Source organism: Leuresthes tenuis, unplaced genomic scaffold (genome assembly GCF_036924035.1).
Source record: "Leuresthes tenuis unplaced genomic scaffold, fLeuTen1.0.hap1 SCAF_12, whole genome shotgun sequence".
In the NCBI taxonomy this organism is placed as follows: Eukaryota; Metazoa; Chordata; class Actinopteri; order Atheriniformes; family Atherinopsidae; genus Leuresthes; species Leuresthes tenuis.
Window position 1 is genome coordinate 21,056,021 of NW_027325366.1, and position 21,168 is coordinate 21,077,188.

At 40.5% G+C, this 21,168-nt stretch overlaps 2 protein-coding genes across 2 annotated transcripts; both read left to right on the plus strand.

The window, feature by feature from the left end:
- The first annotated feature begins 1,675 nt into the window (after positions 1-1,675).
- LOC140319411 (acetylcholine receptor subunit alpha-like) lies at positions 1,676-9,339 on the plus strand. Its single transcript, XM_072397030.1, has 9 exons — positions 1,676-1,721; positions 2,762-2,904; positions 2,984-3,028; positions 4,546-4,655; positions 5,055-5,250; positions 6,171-6,408; positions 8,185-8,408; positions 8,603-8,839; positions 8,935-9,339. The coding sequence occupies exons 1-9, from the start codon at positions 1,679-1,681 to the stop codon at positions 9,061-9,063; spliced, it is 1,365 nt and encodes a 454-aa protein (XP_072253131.1). The 5' UTR covers positions 1,676-1,678; the 3' UTR covers positions 9,064-9,339.
- Positions 9,340-11,111: 1,772 nt separating this feature from the next.
- On the plus strand, positions 11,112-21,070 carry gpr155a (G protein-coupled receptor 155a). Its single transcript, XM_072397031.1, has 16 exons — positions 11,112-11,303; positions 11,515-12,024; positions 12,921-13,320; positions 13,668-13,836; positions 13,948-14,103; positions 14,613-14,696; positions 14,816-14,936; positions 15,052-15,136; positions 15,400-15,490; positions 15,586-15,787; positions 16,577-16,666; positions 16,791-16,921; positions 17,245-17,340; positions 17,432-17,493; positions 17,618-17,755; positions 17,912-21,070. Exons 2-16 carry the CDS (start codon positions 11,571-11,573, stop codon positions 18,105-18,107), a joined length of 2,475 nt encoding a protein of 824 aa, XP_072253132.1. The 5' UTR covers positions 11,112-11,303; positions 11,515-11,570; the 3' UTR covers positions 18,108-21,070.
- The last annotated feature ends 98 nt before the right edge of the window (positions 21,071-21,168 follow it).

A 21,168-nucleotide genomic window follows, 5' to 3' on the forward strand; every position in this document is an offset into this window, starting at 1 on the left:
TGTGTAAAAATAGAATTACAAAAAAGATATATATTATTTTTTAATGAATTAATTCAGTTTTTTCTATATTTATATTGTAACAATGTGTAATTTACATTGTTCAAAGCCCATTACAATCTCTTCTATAAAAGCTCTCTTATCCCCTTAATCTTCATCAAGGCAGAAACACCCAATGTGTCCAGTTTTCATCAACCCCCTGCAGATATCACAAAGACGCTTTCATTCAGATTCAATGAACATTTAATCACTTACAGCGCAGATGTAAACACAAGGGTTCTAGTCCTCCAGAGAGTGGAAACGCTGTGTACGGCTTGGGAGTCATATAATAAACATCAAACAGAGCACCAATAGTGTCCGTCTGTAGTGATGTCGACACATTAGAGGATGTTACATGATAGATTTAGAGAAAGGCGAAGTGGAGCCAACATGGTGTAAATTCAGGTGACCTGAGTGGTCGGACAGAGAGAAAGTGGGGGGAGGGTTGAGGCACATCTCTCTCAATTCAAATGTTGCCAAAATGGTCATTTGTTGCTAAGCAAGATGAATGTGGCTTGTGGGTGAGTAGCTGGCTGATTGAACGGATCGCGGATGTGAGGAAATTGAGTTGCTTGACCTATCACAGGCCTGATGGGGCGGTGCAGCTTAGCAGAGAGGAGATATATGGGTGTAACAGCTGGCCTCGTGAAAAACAGAAGTGTTTCAGACCATTTCATTACAGATATTCACATATCTGTCATTTAGAGATACTGTGAAAATATTTTCAAAACAAATAAAAATAAAATAGTATTTATCTTCACTGAAAGGTTCCCTGAAACATGTCATGAGTGTAAGGTTTTCCGTTTATTACTGTACTTACAACTCCTCCAGTGGGCACTCATGGCTATTAAAGGCAGATGGATATTGAAGGAAAATATTGCTCCAAAATGAAACAGATGTTATGAAAATGGTAATAATAAACAGAGAGCATCAGCAAAAAAAATGCAGTTTCCTTTTTCCTGTCTGCCTTTCCCACCCCTCTAAAGTTTCTCGTACTTTTCATGATAACATAGATTATTGTTTGTTACTGTACATTTCCGAGCTCTGAGGTTAACTGGTAAACCTTTAACTTAAAGCAGATTAGCTGACCAGGCGTTTTTTTTTTTTTTTAACCTGCACTATTTCCATTAAGTGGCTGTTTCTGGAGCTTTCTATTTTATTACATACTTTGTCTGAGCAGAGCTGCTGCAGTAAGTGCTCGCCCCTTTATTTCCCTTTTTTGTGAGTACCTACCATAAAGATTTTCTGTTACAGGGACCTTTATGTAAAGATTCTTAGTCTCCAGTAACTAATCACTGATACAAGAAAAACTAAGTGCAGCAACCATGTGTTGTGTCTTTGTACCTCCAGGTTGTGTGTGGCCAAGCTTGCGATGAGATATTCAGTGGTGGATTACTCTGGCATGTTGATCTTTTTACAGATGACAGGGATTGTGGCCATCTCAAATGACAAGCATTGGCAGGCAGTTACTTACATCGGACAATGACAACGAGACTGCAAGTGGAGAGCGTAGAGATTGTACAGTAAGTTATTTACCAGTGCTGAAAGGAAGTGTTAGAGGGGAGGAAGTCAAACCCTTTTAAAATCAAGTGGTCAGCGGTCGGTTGGAGCTTGGTTCTGGAGAGCTGTTTCATCGGAAAGAATGAAAACTGTATTTTTAATTTTTATTCTGGTCGCTCTAGCAGGTAAGGGACTAAAGAAAGTGTGTTGGATTACTGTTGGAAAATGTGCCTTTACTTATGTGCAGCATTTAAAAGTTACACATATGATTGGACATAGAACTAGCTCTATTTATGGAACCTTCTCTTCCTCAGTTACACCTGATGGAACTCATTTTAAGATTAGGTAAGATGTCTGATTCAATAAACAACACCAATGGGCACAATTTGCAGCAAATGACTCTTTGGCAACTACGCTGTTTAATTTTAATTAATTTACTTATTTGTTTGGTCTATTTTTTTAATTCCATCTGTCAACATATGAGGACACCTGCACAATTACAGTTTAAAATTCAAATTCTTAGTTTCCAGCCTTTCCAGAATCATCTAAGCATTGAAACAACATGTTGCTGTAAAGTGACCTTCCTTTCAAGGTTGGCTGTAAAGTGAAAGGGGATCCTGCTCTGGCTTGTGACAGATAAGTTGTGGAAATAGTATAAGAATATCTCTATTAGCAGGGCTCACAGAATGAGCCTGTTCAAATACAGTAATGTCAGATTTAGACAAGTTAAATTAAATTTAGTCGGCAGATGCAAATGTATTTGTACAGACCTTAAGGTTTAAGAACATAGAAAATAAATGTTCATGATTTGATGTATATTCTTGGATGTTCTAACTTAAACGTGAATTTGTAAATGCTTTCTCAATCAAAAAAACATGATCAAAGCTTGAATAATCAATTAAATAAAATGAATAAAATACAATGATTTGAATAAATAGCTTGAATAAAAAGTTGGTCAGAAGTTGTGGCGGGCTTAAAGTTACCAACTTGTTACACCGACAGGATGATGCTTCTCACATCTATTTTAAACTTGTATTAAATGAACTCACCTCAGGTATCAGATGTCCTTAAAGTAATACTGCTCCGTGATGCAACATAGTTTTCCAACACACTAAGACTCAACTTTAGGAGATACACCGTCCCCCAGGAGAAACATCTCACCATCTAGATGTATATAAGTAATGCATCAGTTCCGGTATTCTTTAAATTGTTCTGTCTGCTCTAGATTCTGACTGGGCCTCATCTGATGAAAGCCGTCTGGTTAAAACCCTTTTCACTGGTTACAATAAGGTTGTCCGACCTGTCAATCATTTCAAAGACCCGGTGGTTGTTACTGTGGGTCTTCAGCTCATCCAGCTCATCAGTGTGGTGAGGCCTCATGACACAGAATATCACCCAGTCTGTACTAAAACTCACTGTTATCAACTGCCTATGTCTGGACCCACAGGATGAGGTCAACCAGATCGTCAGCAGCAACGTGCGACTGAAACAGGTTTGATTTGGGTCTATTTCTTTGTGTGTTCGGTCAAATTTTAAGATCATTTCATTTACATCTCATATGTAGCTGTAAGAGACTCTTACACAGTTATGAAAAGGGAGCAAATGGTGCATTTTGGAGGATTCTGCAACATTAAGGAGATATTTTTAGAGGTATCTTGGGTATCATTAGAAATCAAGACTATATGGTTGGGATTAGAAAATTATCATAGTTAGTACTAGAATGCATTGGTTTCACAACATAACTGTTACCTTCATGCTAAGTTACATGTAGTTCCTCTCGAGATCATCAGAGATTGCACTTTCTTTGAACATAATTGTGGGTAGTTTTCAACGGCATGATCAAATCTTTGTTTGGGATGGCGGTCTCAAACATGCAGAGGTACCCACAGATAGGTACACATAGAGAAACCAGAGAAGAAAGAGCACAAATTACATGAGAAATGACCACACAAAGATAATGAAATCCACTTGTGGCTTTGAAGAATGTAGAGAAAAGTAGAAAAAAGTTGCTGTGCCAACAGTATAAGTGATGGATTGGTCAAGGTTGCAAAAGCCAGCACAAACTGGGAGCTTAATAAAAAACGAAGGTTTTTAGCTTAACTTTAAAAGTAGAGACGGCATCTTCCTCCTAAAACTATATTAAGAGTCAGTTTCACAAGAGAAGAAACCACAGTGAGGCTGTTGGGATAACATGGTGCTTCTGAAGGCTTACAGATATGATACAGTTTGGTCATTAAGGGCTGTGTATGCATGGAGAAGGATTTTCTTTTCTTTTCGGGGTGTCAGTAAAGGGCAGCTGATATTGGGCAAATAAACCCATTTGTCAGACTAAAATCAGCCACACTTTGTAAAGAATGTAAAAGGTTTTGAGAGGCCTTTATTTATTTCTTTTTTTACTCCATGCCATCATATTTTCTTTAACTTAAAAGTAATTTTGCTGCTCAAACCTCACTGACTTGGTTAGATTATATTAGGCAGTGAATGAAAAGGAAACAGGAAACTAAGGCTGGAAATGTAGTGTTTGCTGTGAAGCTTTGAGATTAAAATTGCTCATGGTTTCTCAAAATGTATAGTGACCAAACAGTTAGTTTTTTTAGGTGAAAAAACTGTTTGGAGAAATAAGACCTGTGGTGTCAGTATTGTCAATGCAGCACTTGGATCAGCTTTAGGCTTTGCAGAGAGAAATTTAGGAAGTAATTTGTCCTAATTTTGGACAAGCCATCATATTGCAGAAAGTATGAAAAAATATATAACTTAAAACAAATTTTAAAAAGAACTATATTGCTCAAAATGCAATCGCTTTAAATCCACTGTATTTAGGGCCAAGTCAGAGTCAGATGCCAGTGAGGGGCAGGGCTCCTTTTTTTTGTTTTTGAAAAGGTCTTCTTTTAATCCTTTAATACCACATTCAATCCAGTTTTATTGCTCAAAATGCCTTTAAAGGTTTGGTTCCAAAGGTTGTTATCCAGATCTATTGCTATGTGTTTGCCTGTTCATTTTTTTTTTCAGCAATGGAAAGATATGAACTTACGCTGGAACCCAGAGGATTATGGTGGCATCAAAAAGATCAGAATTCCTTCCACTGACATTTGGCGTCCAGATCTGGTTCTCTACAACAAGTATGCTACATTTGATCCAAGCCTCCTTTTTTCTAAAAAAAAAACAACTTATTTTTTCATTAGAATCAACTTTACGTGACCTGAACACATGACCTCAGAAGCAATCCACACACTTGCAAGTGATATTTTGAAGCACACTATCCTATACAGCACACTATGTAGTGTGTGAAAGCTCAGATTTCATCAGGCTAAATCTGGCCTCTATGTGTTGCAGCTCCTAAATACCACCGCTACCATATGCTACATCTGACACGCTGCTGTTTTTACCCTGACAACCTGCTCCGCAACAGCAACAATTTGTGCTCACGCCTCATACCTCAGGCAATGATGTCTCTATGTATTAACATTTTAGTTGTCATCTCCCATTTTCATGCTGCCTGTGTTTGTCTGTGCCCACAGTGCTGATGGTGACTTTGCCATCGTTCATGAGACCAAAGTGCTCCTGGAGCACACTGGAATGATCACATGGAACCCGCCTGCCATCTTCAAGAGCTACTGTGAAATCATTGTGCTGCATTTCCCCTTCGACCTTCAGAACTGCAGCATGAAGCTGGGTACTTGGACCTACGATGGAAACTTGGTTGTCGTCAATCCTGTAAGGCCATTTAATCCACATGTAACCACTTCCTCTCCAACAGTTAGATGAGAAGACTGATGCCACAATCATATCTTTAAATATGCTGCATTTATCACAGTCCTTAAAGGTCCTGGTAAAGCAAAAATAAACATGAATAATGGGTTTGTGAAATTATGTCAGCCAAACACAAATGATTAAAACAATCTGCAAGTATATAAGATTTGGTTTCAAAATCACAAGAAGATGTTAAGGTATTAAATGTTTGGTCATCTTCCAGCTGTGCACGAAGCTACAGTGACAATGTGATCAAATTGTCTAACTTAAATCACAGTCTCAGTTGATGTGAGGACACTAGCAGCAGAAGGAAGCGGCACACCCTTTAATCCCAGTTGTCTCATGCCACGTGAAAAGTAAAAGGAGTGTTGGCAGGGATTTTCAACTCACTATCACCATGGACATGTACAAGATCAATCACAGAGCGTCAGCAGACCAGTTATTCTGGTTCTCTGAGAAGAGGAACTCTCTAATCTCTGTAATTAAACATGCACAAAACATCTGTGGCATAAGCTTGCCCCTCATTTGTAAAGCCTATCCTCTGAGCTGGTGAGCATCCCATCCAACATCTGCAGTGCTGCACTTTAGCTTGGTTCTTCACAAGAAAAAATCAGTTCCACCTTTTCTAATTATTCCTCAACGGTTTAAATAAGCAGCCCAAATTCTGCTTAATCTGACATAGAGGGAAAATGCATTTTTGTGATCAAGGCAGAACAGTTGCCTGGCTTGTTGTCAGATACAAATGTACAGTTAGATGGCATGGTTGGCTGGTCATTTTAAAGAACGTCTGAACTTTTTTGACACAGGGTTGCAAAGAAAGTAAAAAAAAAATACATATATATATATATAAGTGCAATGAGCAGGTTTGCTGCTTCTTCTCACAGGACAGTGACCGCCCTGATCTGAGTAACTTTATGGAAAGTGGAGAGTGGGTGATGAAGGATTTTCGTAGCTGGAAGCACTGGGTGTACTACGCCTGCTGTCCGGATACCCCCTACCTGGACATCACCTATCATTTCCTCATGCTGCGGCTTCCACTGTACTTCATTGTCAACGTCATCATCCCGTGCATGCTCTTCTCCTTCCTGACTGGCCTTGTCTTTTACCTTCCGACAGACTCTGGTATGTATATCGGCCTTCTCTCGAAATACGATGATATGCACCAAAGACAACATAACTCATCTTCAGCTGTTTTTCAGCTAAGTTCACTCTAGCTTTCCAACATTGTGTGTGTGTGTCTGCGTTTCTAGTAGTTGTCTTCACTTTTGTGTACTGTTCATAAAAATCAGTTCATGCAAGGCAAAGGTTAAGCTTTATAGGAGATATGCTATGTTTAATTTAATGAAAATATAACATTTCAGCCATTCTTCAACATTCTTGTTTCCAGTATAACCTTTCCAATCCGTCATCTAGTTCCAACATGTGTTCTTTAATTTTCAGATTTTGTTTCATAACATTAGGCAAGTCCTCATATTTAATATTCCCTGTCAGTCTTAAGAGTCCCTACATCAGCCGCTGTCAAAACTTCCCAGCTTATGTGCGCATCTGGATGTGCTCCCAGTGTGCAGACCTGCCTCATTACCCAGTGTCCCTCTGTGCTGTCATGTCTGAAAGCAGGCGTTTGCTTTAATGTATAAAACATCACTTGATCTCTGTTTCTGATATGGCTGCTGACAGGATAGTGTGGAGGAGAAGCTGGTGCCAAAAGATGCTCTCTCTGGAATAACTGCCTATACTGAGCAACAGCAACAACAACAACAAGACATATCTTGCATTGTACTGCTGTTTAATGGTGTCAGAATCAGTTTACTTGTTCAACTGTTGGTATATCGAACAAAAAAGGTTCTCGGTCTGTAAATGGGATTTGCATATAGGGGTGAACAGAGTGGTTGTCGTGTTATAAATGAGAGAGGTAGATTCTGATTGGCTGGACTCTTAAACCTAGACAATAGAAACAGCCCTCCCTTGTGGTAGTCAGATGAGATTACATGCTTATGAGCCAACATGCACTTGCATTAATGTGGCAGGTCCACATTTTTCAATCTTCCTTTTAAAGGAAAGGGTGTTGCTGTCACAAAATATGTTCATGTTTGACGAAAATTGGCAATTTATTGAATTACTGATGACACAGCCTGCCCTCCATGTCACTGTTCATTCATAAACATCTTGTCAACGCCTCAGTTTATTGGACACAAATGATGATCCAAACAGTGGGTGTCCCAGCCTTTTACCGCATGGCCCCTCAAATTAGGCAATGAAAACATATGACCTGTCCTCAAACGGCTTATCGTAACAGTTTCACTGAACGCGTGATTTTTAGGCTCCTCAAAACGAAACACGAACAAGAAAATCAAAGATTAGATGAAGGCCTGAAAAAATTACATTATGTAATCTTAATCCTTTTATTTTCCATAAATTCTGTTATTTTGTGATTGTGGACATCGGATTTGTAAAACTACCTCACCTCAGGGTTATGTTAGTGGTTATTTTACGGCAGATGATTATATCACATGAGCCAAATTCATCTGATGATAAAGACTAGTAAGCGTCCATTGAAATTAAATTGTGTTTAATTTTTTGTCCTGTTAGTCATTTAGAGATTGATCTAATCTTACATTTGACCCCTTGACTGGGAACCACCACTGTTGACAATTAAAAAAAAATGGACAGAATTATCTCTTCACTTTCATTAAGGATGCTCCAGTGTTTCTTATGCAAAAAGGAGAATATAAAGGAATCACTAAAACCCCTTTCCTTTGCATAAAGAGAAGTTGATCAGCCCCTACCATTGCTACCACTTTCTCAGCGACTACCAGTAACTATTTGATGTCCTGTACCTCATGGTTATATTAGGCAAGAAACATGCATCAGTGAAAATGTGTTTTTTTCTTCTTCCAGGTGAAAAGATGACTCTCAGCATCTCTGTCTTGTTGTCTCTGACTGTGTTCCTGCTTGTCATCGTGGAGCTGATTCCCTCTACCTCCAGTGCTGTACCACTGATTGGGAAGTATATGCTCTTCACCATGGTGTTTGTCATTGCATCCATCATTATCACTGTCATCGTCATCAACACCCACCACCGCTCCCCGAGCACTCATACGATGCCGGACTGGGTCCGCAAGGTGAGTACAAAGGGTGTGCAAAAGCGAACTTTTGTCAGAGCAGCACAAACAAATTCTCACCAAGCTTGGCAAGCTTTGGAGAGCCACCACTGATCTTCTTTACTCTGCATTATGTTGCCATCTGGTGGTAGCAGGGGGTGAGGGCGTCGTTTTTCTTTAACAAGCTCCTCCACTCCTTTATTTTTTCATGACAGGTTTTTATTGAAACTATTCCCAACATCATGTTCTTCTCGACAATGAAACGCCCGGGAAACGAGAAAGAAACGAAACCCGTCTATGGTGCGGATTTTGACATCTCAGACATCTCTGGCAACCAGATTTCTTCTGTGCCCTACCACTCACCCATCACCAAGAATCCTGATGTCCGCAGTGCCATTGAAGGAGTCAAATATATCGCAGAGACAATGAAATCAGATGAGGAATCAAACAATGTAATCTCTCTTGTAATGAAAGGTTTTTCTGTTTCCAGCTAGTTCTACTCCTGTTTTTGTATGTGTAACACATTGTCCCCTCTTCTTTTTACCAGGCGGCTGAAGAGTGGAAGTTTGTGGCCATGGTGCTGGATCACATTCTCCTGTGTGTCTTCATGGCTGTGTGTCTCATTGGCACTTTAGGGGTCTTTGCAGGCCGCCTCATTGAGCTGAGCACACTCTAAAGGCCTGCATTTTATAGTTTACCTAACTTCTTTGCAAATATGTGTTGACAATTATAAAATGTGTTTCATGTGTTTGCTTTTGAATGCACTGTTTGTGTCCTGCAGTATTCACACCTCTAGAATTGTCTGTGTGTTTTTTTGGTTTTTCATTTTTGGGGGATTTTTGTCCTATTTTGTACGTGCATAAGAGCATGTTGTATGCAGTAGCCTATCTCCAGTGTATTTTAACTAAAAATATACATTTTAATAATTAAAAAGAAATATAACACCCGGGAATGTTGTTCTGTTTTGCTTGATGTATCGTCCACAACTGAAAAAACTATTTTTGTCAGTTTACAGAGTGACTTACTTGTTGTAGTTTTCTGTTAATCCTTTATTTGACATTCAAATACACATGCAGATTCTGTACCTCCTCATGTTGCACTGTAACATGTATTTATCTGGCTACTTTTCTGTTGGATCCTACGCTTTTTATGCTGTAGAAAACGTTAACTTAATGAGACTATTTTCTCCAACAACTCTGTTTGTTAATTCATCATTTAATAATTTCTAAACAGGTAACTGTAAGACACTCAGTTAATGAAATACTGAGGTTTTACTGTCTGAGTACAGTTAACACTTTAAAATGTACTCTTGGTGGTGGTTTTGGATACGATATAATAGAAATTAAAACAGATCTTTTCAAACCTTTCGTTCTGTTGTACTCCCAAAACCTTCTGAGATGAGCCCACTGACTATATAGACTTGATTTTGAAACTAATGTTATTTAACACAACTGATGCTATGAACTTAAATAACTGATCCTCTGATTTGAGCTTTTTACCCCCATTCATCTTTAAGCATTCTTTAAGAAAACTATTTAAACGGTTTATTGTTAAAAATCATTTCTAGGAATCTATCCACTTGGGTACTGTAGCTTTTTTTATATACATATATATATATATTTTATATATATACATATATATATATATATATTTATATTTATATATTTCCTAGCAAACAATTTTTTACTACTTGGAGCTCTCATTTATCTTTTGTAACCCAGTTTTACCTGGTGTAATGTTCAGAGCAACACACGGGTCCCATTAACCCTTTCAAGACTCACAAGATATCTCATTTCTTTTAAAAGATAGTGATGAACATGAGCGAAAAGTCAGTCATTTACAATGACAACAGCGGCATGTTTAACTTCTCAAATAGTTTTAATTTATGTTTGTAGTTTCTTCAAAGGCTGAGCAATGAAACGTTTCAATGGGCAGCTTTTAGTTTTCCAGAGAATTATCAGATTTCAGAAGACTTTTAAATGAAGCCTTGGGTTGGAATGGGTTACATCTATTTAATGAAAAATGCAACAGTTTATGTCCGTCATCTACTACTTTTACTTCCTTTGACTTATCTAACCACATAGCAGCAAAGATTAAAGTAGACTGGATGAATGATAACTGAGAAAACGGAAGAAAGAGTGATGCTTTGATTGAGCATTTGCTTTGAGCTTTGTGAGATTAGAGATTGTGGCTGCTGTCAGAGATGTGCACTTTTTGCACATTCACAAAAAGGTTAAGCTATGTAAAGTGGAGCTGCCCATGCAGTCATAATGTGGTGCTGGTTGGTTATTGATATTAACCACGCAGCATGAATGAGTCTCCACTCAGTGTTTTATTGCTGGTACAGTAGAGAATCATTTTCCTTATGGGTTTCAATCCTCTCTTTTCACTCTCTGCAATCCCAAAGAGTTCCCCTTTGCTTCCCTCTGTCCATAGAACATTATCCCAGGAAGACTGAGTGACATCTAACTTTTTCTCGCCTTTATTCTTTCAGTTCTGTGCTTATAATTGGGGAGATAGTAAGTGCGTGGCAATCCCTATTTTTTTTGTAAAGTGTGCTTATAATTCATGGCAGTAATCACCAAGACCCGCTCTGAACAGAGGTAGGTAGGTTGACACGCCTAAGCCCCGCCCCCTAGCATATGATTGGTCAGCATGTGTTGACAAATCAGAGATTATGAAAAGCGGTGGGTGGGACGTTAAGCAACAAGACACATAAGACGACAAAATGAATGCGATAGTTACGTGTTAATTATCTGAGTTTCGTAAAGCAAAACTGACATTTTGGTCGTGTGCGTAGCTCTTTGTTGTATCCAGGTGTAACGGTAGCTAGCTGACCGACTCTTAACAGCTCCTCCTTCGGAACTTTCCCCGACACATGGGACATCATCAGAGGGCACCGCAGCTGTCAGCGAGGTGAGTTGCTGACATGTAAAAGGTATATGCGCTTACATAAGTTTAACGAGTGATAGAGGTGTCACTCCTTATCGACCGTGTAATCTTTACTGTGTTTTTAAACCGGTCTTTTTAGTCAGGTGATGATGTTCAGGTAACTAACGTAATCAATATTTCCTACAAAATCTCGCAAAATGAATTGTAACCGTCCTCCGTTGTCTTCCGCGTTTAGTGTCTGGCAGTACCAATCAGGAACAGAGCCGACATTGGCATGACCACAAGCCAACCATGACAGCGGACAACACAGAGGGGACCGGCATGATGGAGACACCTGACAGAATCATCAGCTTTAACTTCTCGCACATGGAGCAGGGAAACTCAGACCCCACCATGTCCATAGACAGGCTCTTGCCGGCTCTCCTGGAGTGCTTTGGGATCATTTTGTGCGGTTACATCGCAGGGAGGACAAACATCATCACTCCCACTCAGGCCAAAGGATTGGGAAACTTTGTGTCCAAATTTGCCCTCCCGGCACTGCTGTTCAAGAACATGGTGCTGCTGGACTTTGCTAATGTCATCTGGCCATTTCTCTGGAGCATCCTCATCGCCAAAGTGTCCGTGTTTTGCATTGTCTGCATCCTAACTCTGGTAGTTTCCAGTCCTGACAGTCGCTACAGTAAGGCTGGGCTCTTCTCTATATTTGCCACCCAAAGCAACGACTTTGCCTTGGGTTATCCAATAGGTAAGCATAAAAACTAGTTCTCCTACCACCCACATTGCTTTCCATTCACTGCCTCTCCTCTATAAATGCTGACTTAACGCCCATCCATCAAATTAAAAGCACTTCTATTGATTTTGTAACACTATAGATAAAGAAAGTATTGCGAGACATTTCGGAGCAAAGTTTCAGATTTATGAACATATCTCATGATCACACACGTTTTGGCTGAAATGGAGAAGTGTGCGTGTTTCATTTCAACAACAAAAAATAGCTACGTGAGAATTGTACGCATGATTGGATAACACCTGACAAACGTTTAAACTTCAAACGTAGGGATCGTTATTTCATGTGGCACAGTTTCTCAGTTATTAGTTTATCAGAGCTCGAAGAACCTGTTTCAGCTTGGATGGTCTTGCAACTTGACACCAGAAAGTGTTTCTTTGTGTTGCTTGCAGTTCAGTGACGAATAATCCAATTTCCTCATACATTTCTATCTTCGGTAACATTTGATACGGCAGCTCTCCTTCTGCCCCATGTGTCAGAAACACTCGAGCTCTTCCAGTGAATGCTGATCATTGATATGTGGGTGGCTCCCAAAAAATGTTGTCAGATGCAGACATTCAGGAGTCGAAAATAGAGGGCAGTCCACTCCATGCCAATTTTTTGTTTATTGATAGCTACATGTTTTTCAAAGCAGATCTCAACAACTCCTGATGATTCATGCAAATGACCCTGTTTGACTATAAATGAGTGGTTTTAAAACCTTTCTGTTGATAAATGGGCATGATTTGTTAATCCTGACAGTTTGCAGGTGTACATCTATGCAGCCATTAAGCATGAAACCAATGCAAATTTTTATCAAAGGCTGTAGGTTATTAACATATTCTTTAACCCATATTTTCCCTTTTCATCCTCAGTTGAAGCCCTCTACCAGAGCACACACCCAGAGTACCTTCAGTATATCTACCTGGTTGCACCGGTCTCCCTGATGCTCCTAAATCCCATCGGATTTGCATTCTGTGAGATCCAGAAGTGGAAGAATGAAGGGAACCGCCAGCAGAGCAAACTCCTGATTGTGGGAATCGTAGTTTTACAGGTCCTAAAGAACCCCATTGTTTTCATGGTTGTGATTGGTATCATCGCCCACTTTGTCCTGCACCAGACAATTCCTGCTTTCATGGCTGAGTTTCTGGACGGCTTGGCCAGCTCTTTTGGGGGAGCAGCTCTGTTCTACTTGGGTCTGTCTATGGTGGGCCAGTTGAGGAAACTAACCAGATCCACAGTGGTGACACTGATATTACTCATTACGGCAAAACTGTGAGTGTCATTAAGGCTTTTTACTGCAACTAATGGTTTTTTTTGTTTTTTTTTTTGAGAAAAACAAGAAATGGTTTAGTGTTCTCAAGCAACCATTGCATAATGAGGCTTGCTGTTGGAGTGTAAAGAGAGTCAGTAAGTTAGAGCAAAGTGGTCCCAGCATGCTGTTTTGTGCAGATGGTTTGGATGACTCGGGCCTTTATCAGACAACAAGACATTAGCAAATGGATGTCTCATTCCAGGGTTCAGGAGTACGTAGAATGATATTGAATTGCACTGCATTTCACAGCAAAGTGTTAAGCAACCCTCCAAATAATGGTGCATTGCTCTACTCTTTTGACTCTCAGGCTGCTAATGCCCCTTCTTTGTAAGGACATGGTGGATCTGTTGGACAACACTAGCCCCAGCTCTTCGAACCACTCCAGCCTCTCTGATTACGCCTTTCTTTACGGCGTGTTTCCAACTGCGCCAAGTGTGGCCATCTATGCAGTTTATTACAACGCAGAACTAGAAGTTGTGAGTTGTTTGCAATTACCCGCCAGCTTTCTGTCTGCCATTCACGTACTTATGAACTTTGTTTTGTTTTCCTTTTCTGATTTATGCCTCTTTTTCTTCTTCTTCTTCCAGATAACCTCAGGGATGGTGATCAGCACTTTTCTCTCGGCTCCGATCATGTATGCTTCGGCCTGGTTACTCACGATCCACTGGATGGATCCCCAGCTTGTGATGAATTCACTTCAGAATGTCAGTTTTAATACGAGCATCGTGAGCTTGGTTGTACTGGTGAGTCACAACTTCATCGGGGCGTATGCAGGCTTGCTGTGGGGCTTGTCTTTCACCACTGACATTTTATCAGCTGCTTCTTTTGTTTCTTTTGTTTTGTGTCTCAATGTAGAAACTGAGGTCGTAGCAATGCAGTTAACTGCAGTTTGAGCTGATGTGATTTAAGTCTTTGACTATTTGCTCCATAAAGACATATGGAGACATATAGACACATCCTCCTGTTGGGTGTTTTGAACCACTCAAACAGGCTAACTTTAAAAGACTCAGATGATTCACTGCCTCAGCCCTACTTCCTCATTCTCACTTTCAGTGTTTTACCCTTTTGTAATGATGAAATGTGGTCATATCTGTTTAAATTTTGTCCTCCCAAATGCTGTAACTGTTCTTGTGCATTTGCAGAGACTGAATAACCAGCCAGCAATGCTTAAACCCGGTCTTTAAAATCGATGCAAATGCCTTAATGCTGTTAAATGTGCACAAATTGAAATCTGCGTCTTTCCCTCTGATAGGTGTGGACCATTTCTGTTATGTTCTTGAGTAAGAAGTTCAAGAGGCTACCTCACATGTTTACCGTCAACCTTTTCTTTGCACAGGTAAAAATGTTACCACAAACTCTCAAGATTCATATTTCGCACTGAATAAAACAACTAAGCAGATGAGCCTGTAAATAACTTCGCATGTAAACGTTCTTATCTGTTTTTTTTTCCCCTAGTTGCTAACTTGCGTTGGGATGATTCTGTGGAACTTTGCGGTGAAGGGAGACAACTTTATCGGACAGGTCCTGACTTTCACGCTGTTGTGTACTTCGCTCTACAGCACCTTCATTTGGCCAGGTATGCGCACAACCCTCCGTGCACAGCAGCCGCACGCTGAATTGCACGAATATGTTGCGATGAGCTCTGAGATGTGAAGTTTGGTTGTTAAGCTTGAAAAATTATGTTGTTTCAGGATTGATCGCACTCTCAATTGTGCTCATGAAGAAGTATGACGATCTGAAGGGATCATCAGGCTTGTTAGTCATCGCGGGCTGGGGGTGAGTCTCTGCTGGTTAACACAGAAATGAAACCAAGCAAGTTTGTCTTATCCACTAAAAAGCTAAATGTAATGCATGAGATTGTATGCATGAACACGTACCATCACAATGTACTGCACTGAGGTTACTGCTCTGGAGTAATTACTATATTTCCTGTATACTTATTATGCAAAAAGGTGTCACGGGTGCTTTCCCAAGGCAGTGTTGTTGAGCCAGCTTTTGTTGGACATTTGAATCCAATGAGTTCATTCTTTCTGGGACAGGATTCCAGCTTTATTTACGGCCATTCTGCTCATGTCTGGGCGACCAATGCCTGACACGACTGATTCATATTTCTTCTACGGCAAAGCACAGGTAACAAAGCAAGTGGATCGTCTCCTGTTTCCTGTCATTTGGAGTGATAATAGAGAGTTACATAAATGTTTGCGTAACGTGTGTTTTTCTGTTAGATAATCTGCACCACCATTGTGATCGGCTTCAGCATTCTCCTGGGAGGAGGCTCCCTCGTGTGTCTCAGTAGAGGAAGCTGGGCCCAGACCGACCAAAACCCAGGGGGCAACTCTTCCTTTGACACTGCGGAAGAGCATGTGACGGAAGTTGAACCAGAAATCCAGACCATGGTTGAGCCAATCACCACAGCTGGAGATGGGGGTACTTTGTCTTATTGAGAACAACTCATTTAGATTATTGTTTTAGACTGTTTTAGACTGTTTTAGACTGTTTTAAACGTTTAACAGTCAACATTCGTTCCTTTTGTGTTCATGTAACAAAAACTAGGTTTGGAAATATTTGGGGCTGGTGATGAGAGTCACTGAACAATCAAAGAAGCATAGAAACGGTAGTGGGAATTAAGAGAAAAAGCAGTTATTTAAAACTACGATTTATCTGCAGTAATTCTACAACAAATAGCTACTCGGTGTAACCTCCATTTGACGATCGCTCTTTCTGTTCAGTGGAAAAAGTCCCACTGCAGTGACACAATCATGGCGTAAAACAAGAAGGAAGCTGTCATTATCTGGAGGAAACATGATCAGCTAAAGCCCACACTGAAGTCATGGTCTTGCACAACCTATTTGAAAAAAAGAGATGTAAAGATAACAGTTCAAATGAGCAGAGTTTGATGTGTTGTTTCTTTGCTACTTACATGCAACAGTATAGTCATGGTTCGCACAGTTTAGCATACAAAGATTAAACATTACTAAATAAATTAGATGCATTTTGGTGAAAAGCTGTTGTAAAACTGCAACCCTTAATCATTTTTGCATTTTCTATAACATCCCAACTTTTTTCTCATTTGGGTTTGCCGTCACACGTTAATTAATCCTTTATTAAACGGCATGTATTTGATTACTGTCCTTAAATATTGAATTTGTTGTCTGTTTTTTGTGTGAGCTGAGATGAGGTGTCAGAGAATCACTTTCAGTTTTGTGGCTTTATCAGAGTGCCTCATATGTGACTGCGCTCCACCCCAGGCCATGCCCGACATGATCGTTAGCACCACCGTGAACGGCACACCAGCCACGCTCGCAGGTACTGAACTGATAAGCAACCCACCAAGTAAACCCCAGACATCAGCTGCATGAGCTGATCATTTAACCTGGTGTTTGAAACTCAAAGTCAGTATGATCAGTCTTTGTTGTGCTGTCCCCCTCAGGTCAGTGTGAGCGTGGCTGTGAATCAACAGACTGCCTCCTGGCTGAGATAGAGGAGCTCCAACAGGTTGCAGACAGACAAGTGGCCCGTCATGTGCTCATGTGTCTGCTTCTAACCGTCTGCCTGCTCGCTGTGAGTAAACCGGCACCTTTCAGTTCTGCATTAACATCTGCCTGCTATTATATTAAGAGCTTCACAAACCAAAGTGGATGCAAATAGCAGAGCTGTTCATTTCCCAGCTTCTGTGAGAGGAAGGCTTTCAGAAGCCCACATTAGAAAATTCCTGTATGCTGCATATGTATTTCTTTAGGTATTCGGTGCATGTATACAGTTCATGAAAAGGAGCTTAGTTTCAGCTCAGTTTGATGCACACAGTGCTACGAGTTCTTATCATGAGCAGAATTTACCAACAAGCATTTCAAGCTCAAATTCCCACTTAAATTCTCTAATAACAGAACTTATCCAGCTGCGTGTGGTTGCTCTATAACTACGTTCCTGGGAGACTGTACTTGGAGCTGCAGTTCTTCTGCGCTATTACCAACTATGGACAGGTTGGTGCAACAAATACAACAGCCCCGAAATAATGAGTATTTATTCTCACATAGCACCACAATCACAATGTCTTATCTTTTCTGTTTACAGGGATTTCTCTCCTTTGCTCTTTTTGGGCTGGATAAACATTTGATTTTATCGCCATTCAAAAGGTAAAGAGTATTTATGTTACAAAACTAAAAGCATGTTCAGAGGTTCTCCAACACACGTCATACCATATCCACTGTGTGTATAATACACATGTTATGTGTATTCACTCTTTTAATGACTGTTTAGGTTGTACAGACTGTGGTCTGGAAAGAGGCGGGAAGAGCAGCCACAGCCCGATTTACCCGATGAGATCAGGATGACCTGCACCCAGTTCACAAAGTACCACAAACAGCAGTGTTTTCATGAGATTGTTAAAAAGAGAAGGTGAGAGCAGGCAGTGGGACTTTGCTCTGGTCTGAGGTTGATGAGAAACTGTCATGACTAAACATGCTTCTTGTTTTTATGATTTTCTCATTGCTAGCGGTGTGTTTGGGTTCGGTCAGCAGCAGTCTTTTAGTTGAACTCTTCACTGACTTTCAGGTGTGGGAAGGAGACCGGCGTGGACTGTTTTCTTGGCACTGAACTCGTGGAGTGGCTTCAGCGCGTGGGCTTGGCGCAGGACCGCGGCGAGGCGGTCCTCTACGGGACGCGGCTACAGCAGGGCGGTGTGCTTCAGCACATCAAGCAGGCGTACGGCTTTGAAGACGGCCATCTTCACTACTACTTTATGACATAAAACAAAAGGGCCAAAGCTGACATCTCTTTCGAGGTACAGCACATGTCAGTTCAAAAGGGAAATTCCTCTGTGCACTATTGTGTCGTGTCGCAGCAGATTTAAAGGAAAGAATGGGGCATAGCGGACTTTTACTTTTAGGTGTGTTAAGAAATGCAACACATTTTAAAATGAAAAGCTCCACTGGGCACTGTGCCTCGTGTAGAGATGGCCTTAAAGGGAATTCAAATATTAATTTAAAATGTACCGCCTTAGTCTTCAAAGGAACCTCTAAAAAGAACACACAGGCTCTAAATACCTTCTCCTACGTATTTATATAGTTAACAATACATTGGAGATATCTTTAAATTGTTCAAATATTCAAAGTGAAATGCATGTTTTGAATTGCAGAGCCCATCATTACATTTCATGCAGATGGCATTGTGGGGCTTTCGTGTCATCTGACAACAGACGACAGTCACTGTCTCAGTAATGTTGCAGCTTTTACGGGCCAGCAGTAACGATATCACTTAAGTGCCACAAACTGCTACTTTTGGTCGTAGTTGCTTGTCAGGAGACGACAAGGGAATTAAAGCAAGTCATCGCAGCTTTCCCAGATAACAGATGGAGCAAAGTCAACTTCCTGAGGACCCACTGCTCTGTTATCACCACGTCTTCCCTGTTCCATGTCGTATATTTGTCAGCTAACAAGGTAATGAGGCCTTGGTTGGGACTTGCTGTAACAGTGGTTATAGCAAACTGTTGTGCGCGTTATTATGTCCCACTCGATTTCTAACAACCGCTGATTAATGAGCCGGCTCTGCTTTTTTCACGTGACTGAAAGACAAACAGCAATTCTCTGCAACATAATGCAATGTAATTGCAATCACTATGATTTTGTTCCTTATGTAAAGCAGCACAGGTGGCAGCTATCGGACTGCTCAATTCCTGTTGGTCATATTCCCACAGAAGCCACTGTCACGGGGTGTCGTTTGTGACATTTTGACCTTAAAAACAGTCAAACTCATAGTTCAAACACAACAAAACTTAACTGTCCTCAGTTAAAGCCTCTGCTATCTCCGCTTTCTTACAGTATGTTTATCTTAAATGGCTGTTGACAGAAGGCATACCTCCATATATCAAACACTGGATCCACAGCACTACCGCTGTGCTGACACACTGAGGTGGCTAAGTTTGCACAGGATTTAAACAGAGTGTAAGGGCTTATTTATGATAGCATGTACCTGTATCTGTCTGCGGCTTTATTGTTCCACCCAAAGTGAAGGTTTTTGCGAACCCAAACAAGGCAGGCTGACTCCTGGCAGTCTTTGAAAAGCCTTCGGCCCACACAGCGGCTTGTTTCCACACCTTTCTGAGTCCGCCCTCTAGTGGCAGCAACAGACTATAACACGTAGATGTGCGTTTGTAAAGCATGGATGCAAAGCGGCTTCAGAAACATGCATATACACCTGCTTCAGCCATATGGTTGACTGGAACACAACGGAGATGTTTTGATGCTGAGCAACAAGTTAGTCTTCAGTGAATCTGTTGAATGTGCTGCATTTCAAGCTATGCATTTGCTTGCAAGTAGTTTACAGATCTTTTTTTTTTTGTTTGCTTTCTTGTCAGTGTGATTGCTCTGACTGATTGTCCCTGTTTTGAGTTAACGGTCCTGCTGCCAAACGTTTCCCCTCCTTTCAAGAAAGACACTATTCCCTCGCCGCTCCCTGTCACTTCTAACTGGCTTCTGCTTTAGTGAGAGGAAGAGGAACTTACCCATTTTCCTCTGTTAGGCACAGTCAACAAAGACTTTGCTCCACTCTCACATTCCCACCTGTTTGATCACCTTGCAGTAGACACAATTAAGTCCTATTTACTGTATAAAGCCAATGTGAATCTAATAAGCCATAGAATTAATATTAGTTTGAGTTCCTTTTTACATTTAGCATTTCTGAAATGTGAAGCTGCAGCTGCCTTGTTTTAACAGTTAACACTGTTCGATAAACTGTCAGGTGGCCGCTGTTTAGCCATATTGTCAGTGATAGTTATCCCTCACTGGAAAAAAAACTGGACATGGAGGCACCCATCAGGGCAGTGGATGAATAAGGGATTATTAGTCTTGGGGTAAAACAAGACTTTCGGACGATGGCTTCTTTGGTTAATTTTTATGCACTGTGTTGAGTGTGTTGAGTTCGTGTTGAAGCACAAAAAGGTGTTCTCATTAACAAAGCTAATGCAGCAAAAGAAAAGAATGCCAGTTATCTGCAGAATGTATCCTTGCTTATTCTGAGACACCTCTGGACTCACTTTAGCTCCTCAGACAAAGTCACTCCCTGAAAAGGAATGAAAGAGGAGATGGGAGTGACTTTTTTTTTTTTTTTTTTTGAAAGTTTATTTTACTAGTTTGTTTTTGGCCAATGCAGCATGAGGCACAACTACTGTAGCTTAAGTAACATGTTTTAATTTAACGTGGCATTGTTATAAGATTATTCACCACTGAATACCTGAAAAAGACTCAGGGGCCTGAACTATGAAGCAGGATTTCTCAGCTTGATGCGATTATTTCAGGTTGACCTCTTGAGTTTTCAAAGCTGCACTGAAACAGATTGTATATGAAATAAGAGATCGACACGTGGAGAAATATCACCAATTGACCAATCAGGGTTTTCTGTTTGTTTTTTTGTTGTAATGTGAAAAAAAAAAATCAGATATAGCTGCTTAGACAGCGAGCGTCCTCTTTCTCTTCTGTCCCTCTCAAAGTTAGACTGTCTGAATCACTGGAGTTTTATCAAAGTTTTGGCATATTTGCCAGTTTGAAGTCTCTGTTTGTATTTGTCGAGTTGTGTTTTTGAGGCATAACACGCCTGCGTCACATTAATTCGTGTGATGGCGAAATCAGAAAACTGGAGTTGAGAACAAGCGTCTTTGCACTGCTGAACATGATCCTGGTGTTCCAGGTTTGTTAATCCAGATAAAATAAATATATATAGATATATATTTATCTCCAGGTCCTACTGAACTTGTGTCATAGTTCAAGCCCCAAGCGTGTGTCGATGAAAATGCTCAGCTGGACTGTCTTTCTTAC

What these genes read in the sequence shown, in the direction of transcription:
- LOC140319411 (XM_072397030.1), top strand. Translation starts at nt 1,679, where the DNA reads ATGAAAACTGTATTTTTAATTTTTATTCTGGTCGCTCTAGCAG. An exon ending in GATCTGGTTCTCTACAACAA is followed by an intron (nt 4,656 to 5,054) that starts GTATGCTACATT and finishes CTGTGCCCACAG; the next exon opens with TGCTGATGGTGACTTTGCCA. An exon ending in TTACCTTCCGACAGACTCTG is followed by an intron (nt 6,409 to 8,184) that starts GTATGTATATCG and finishes TTCTTCTTCCAG; the next exon opens with GTGAAAAGATGACTCTCAGC.
- gpr155a (XM_072397031.1), top strand. Translation starts at nt 11,571, where the DNA reads ATGACAGCGGACAACACAGAGGGGACCGGCATGATGGAGACACCTGAC. An exon ending in TCGTGAGCTTGGTTGTACTG is followed by an intron (nt 14,104 to 14,612) that starts GTGAGTCACAAC and finishes TCCCTCTGATAG; the next exon opens with GTGTGGACCATTTCTGTTAT. An exon ending in TAACCGTCTGCCTGCTCGCT is followed by an intron (nt 16,922 to 17,244) that starts GTGAGTAAACCG and finishes CTCTAATAACAG; the next exon opens with AACTTATCCAGCTGCGTGTG.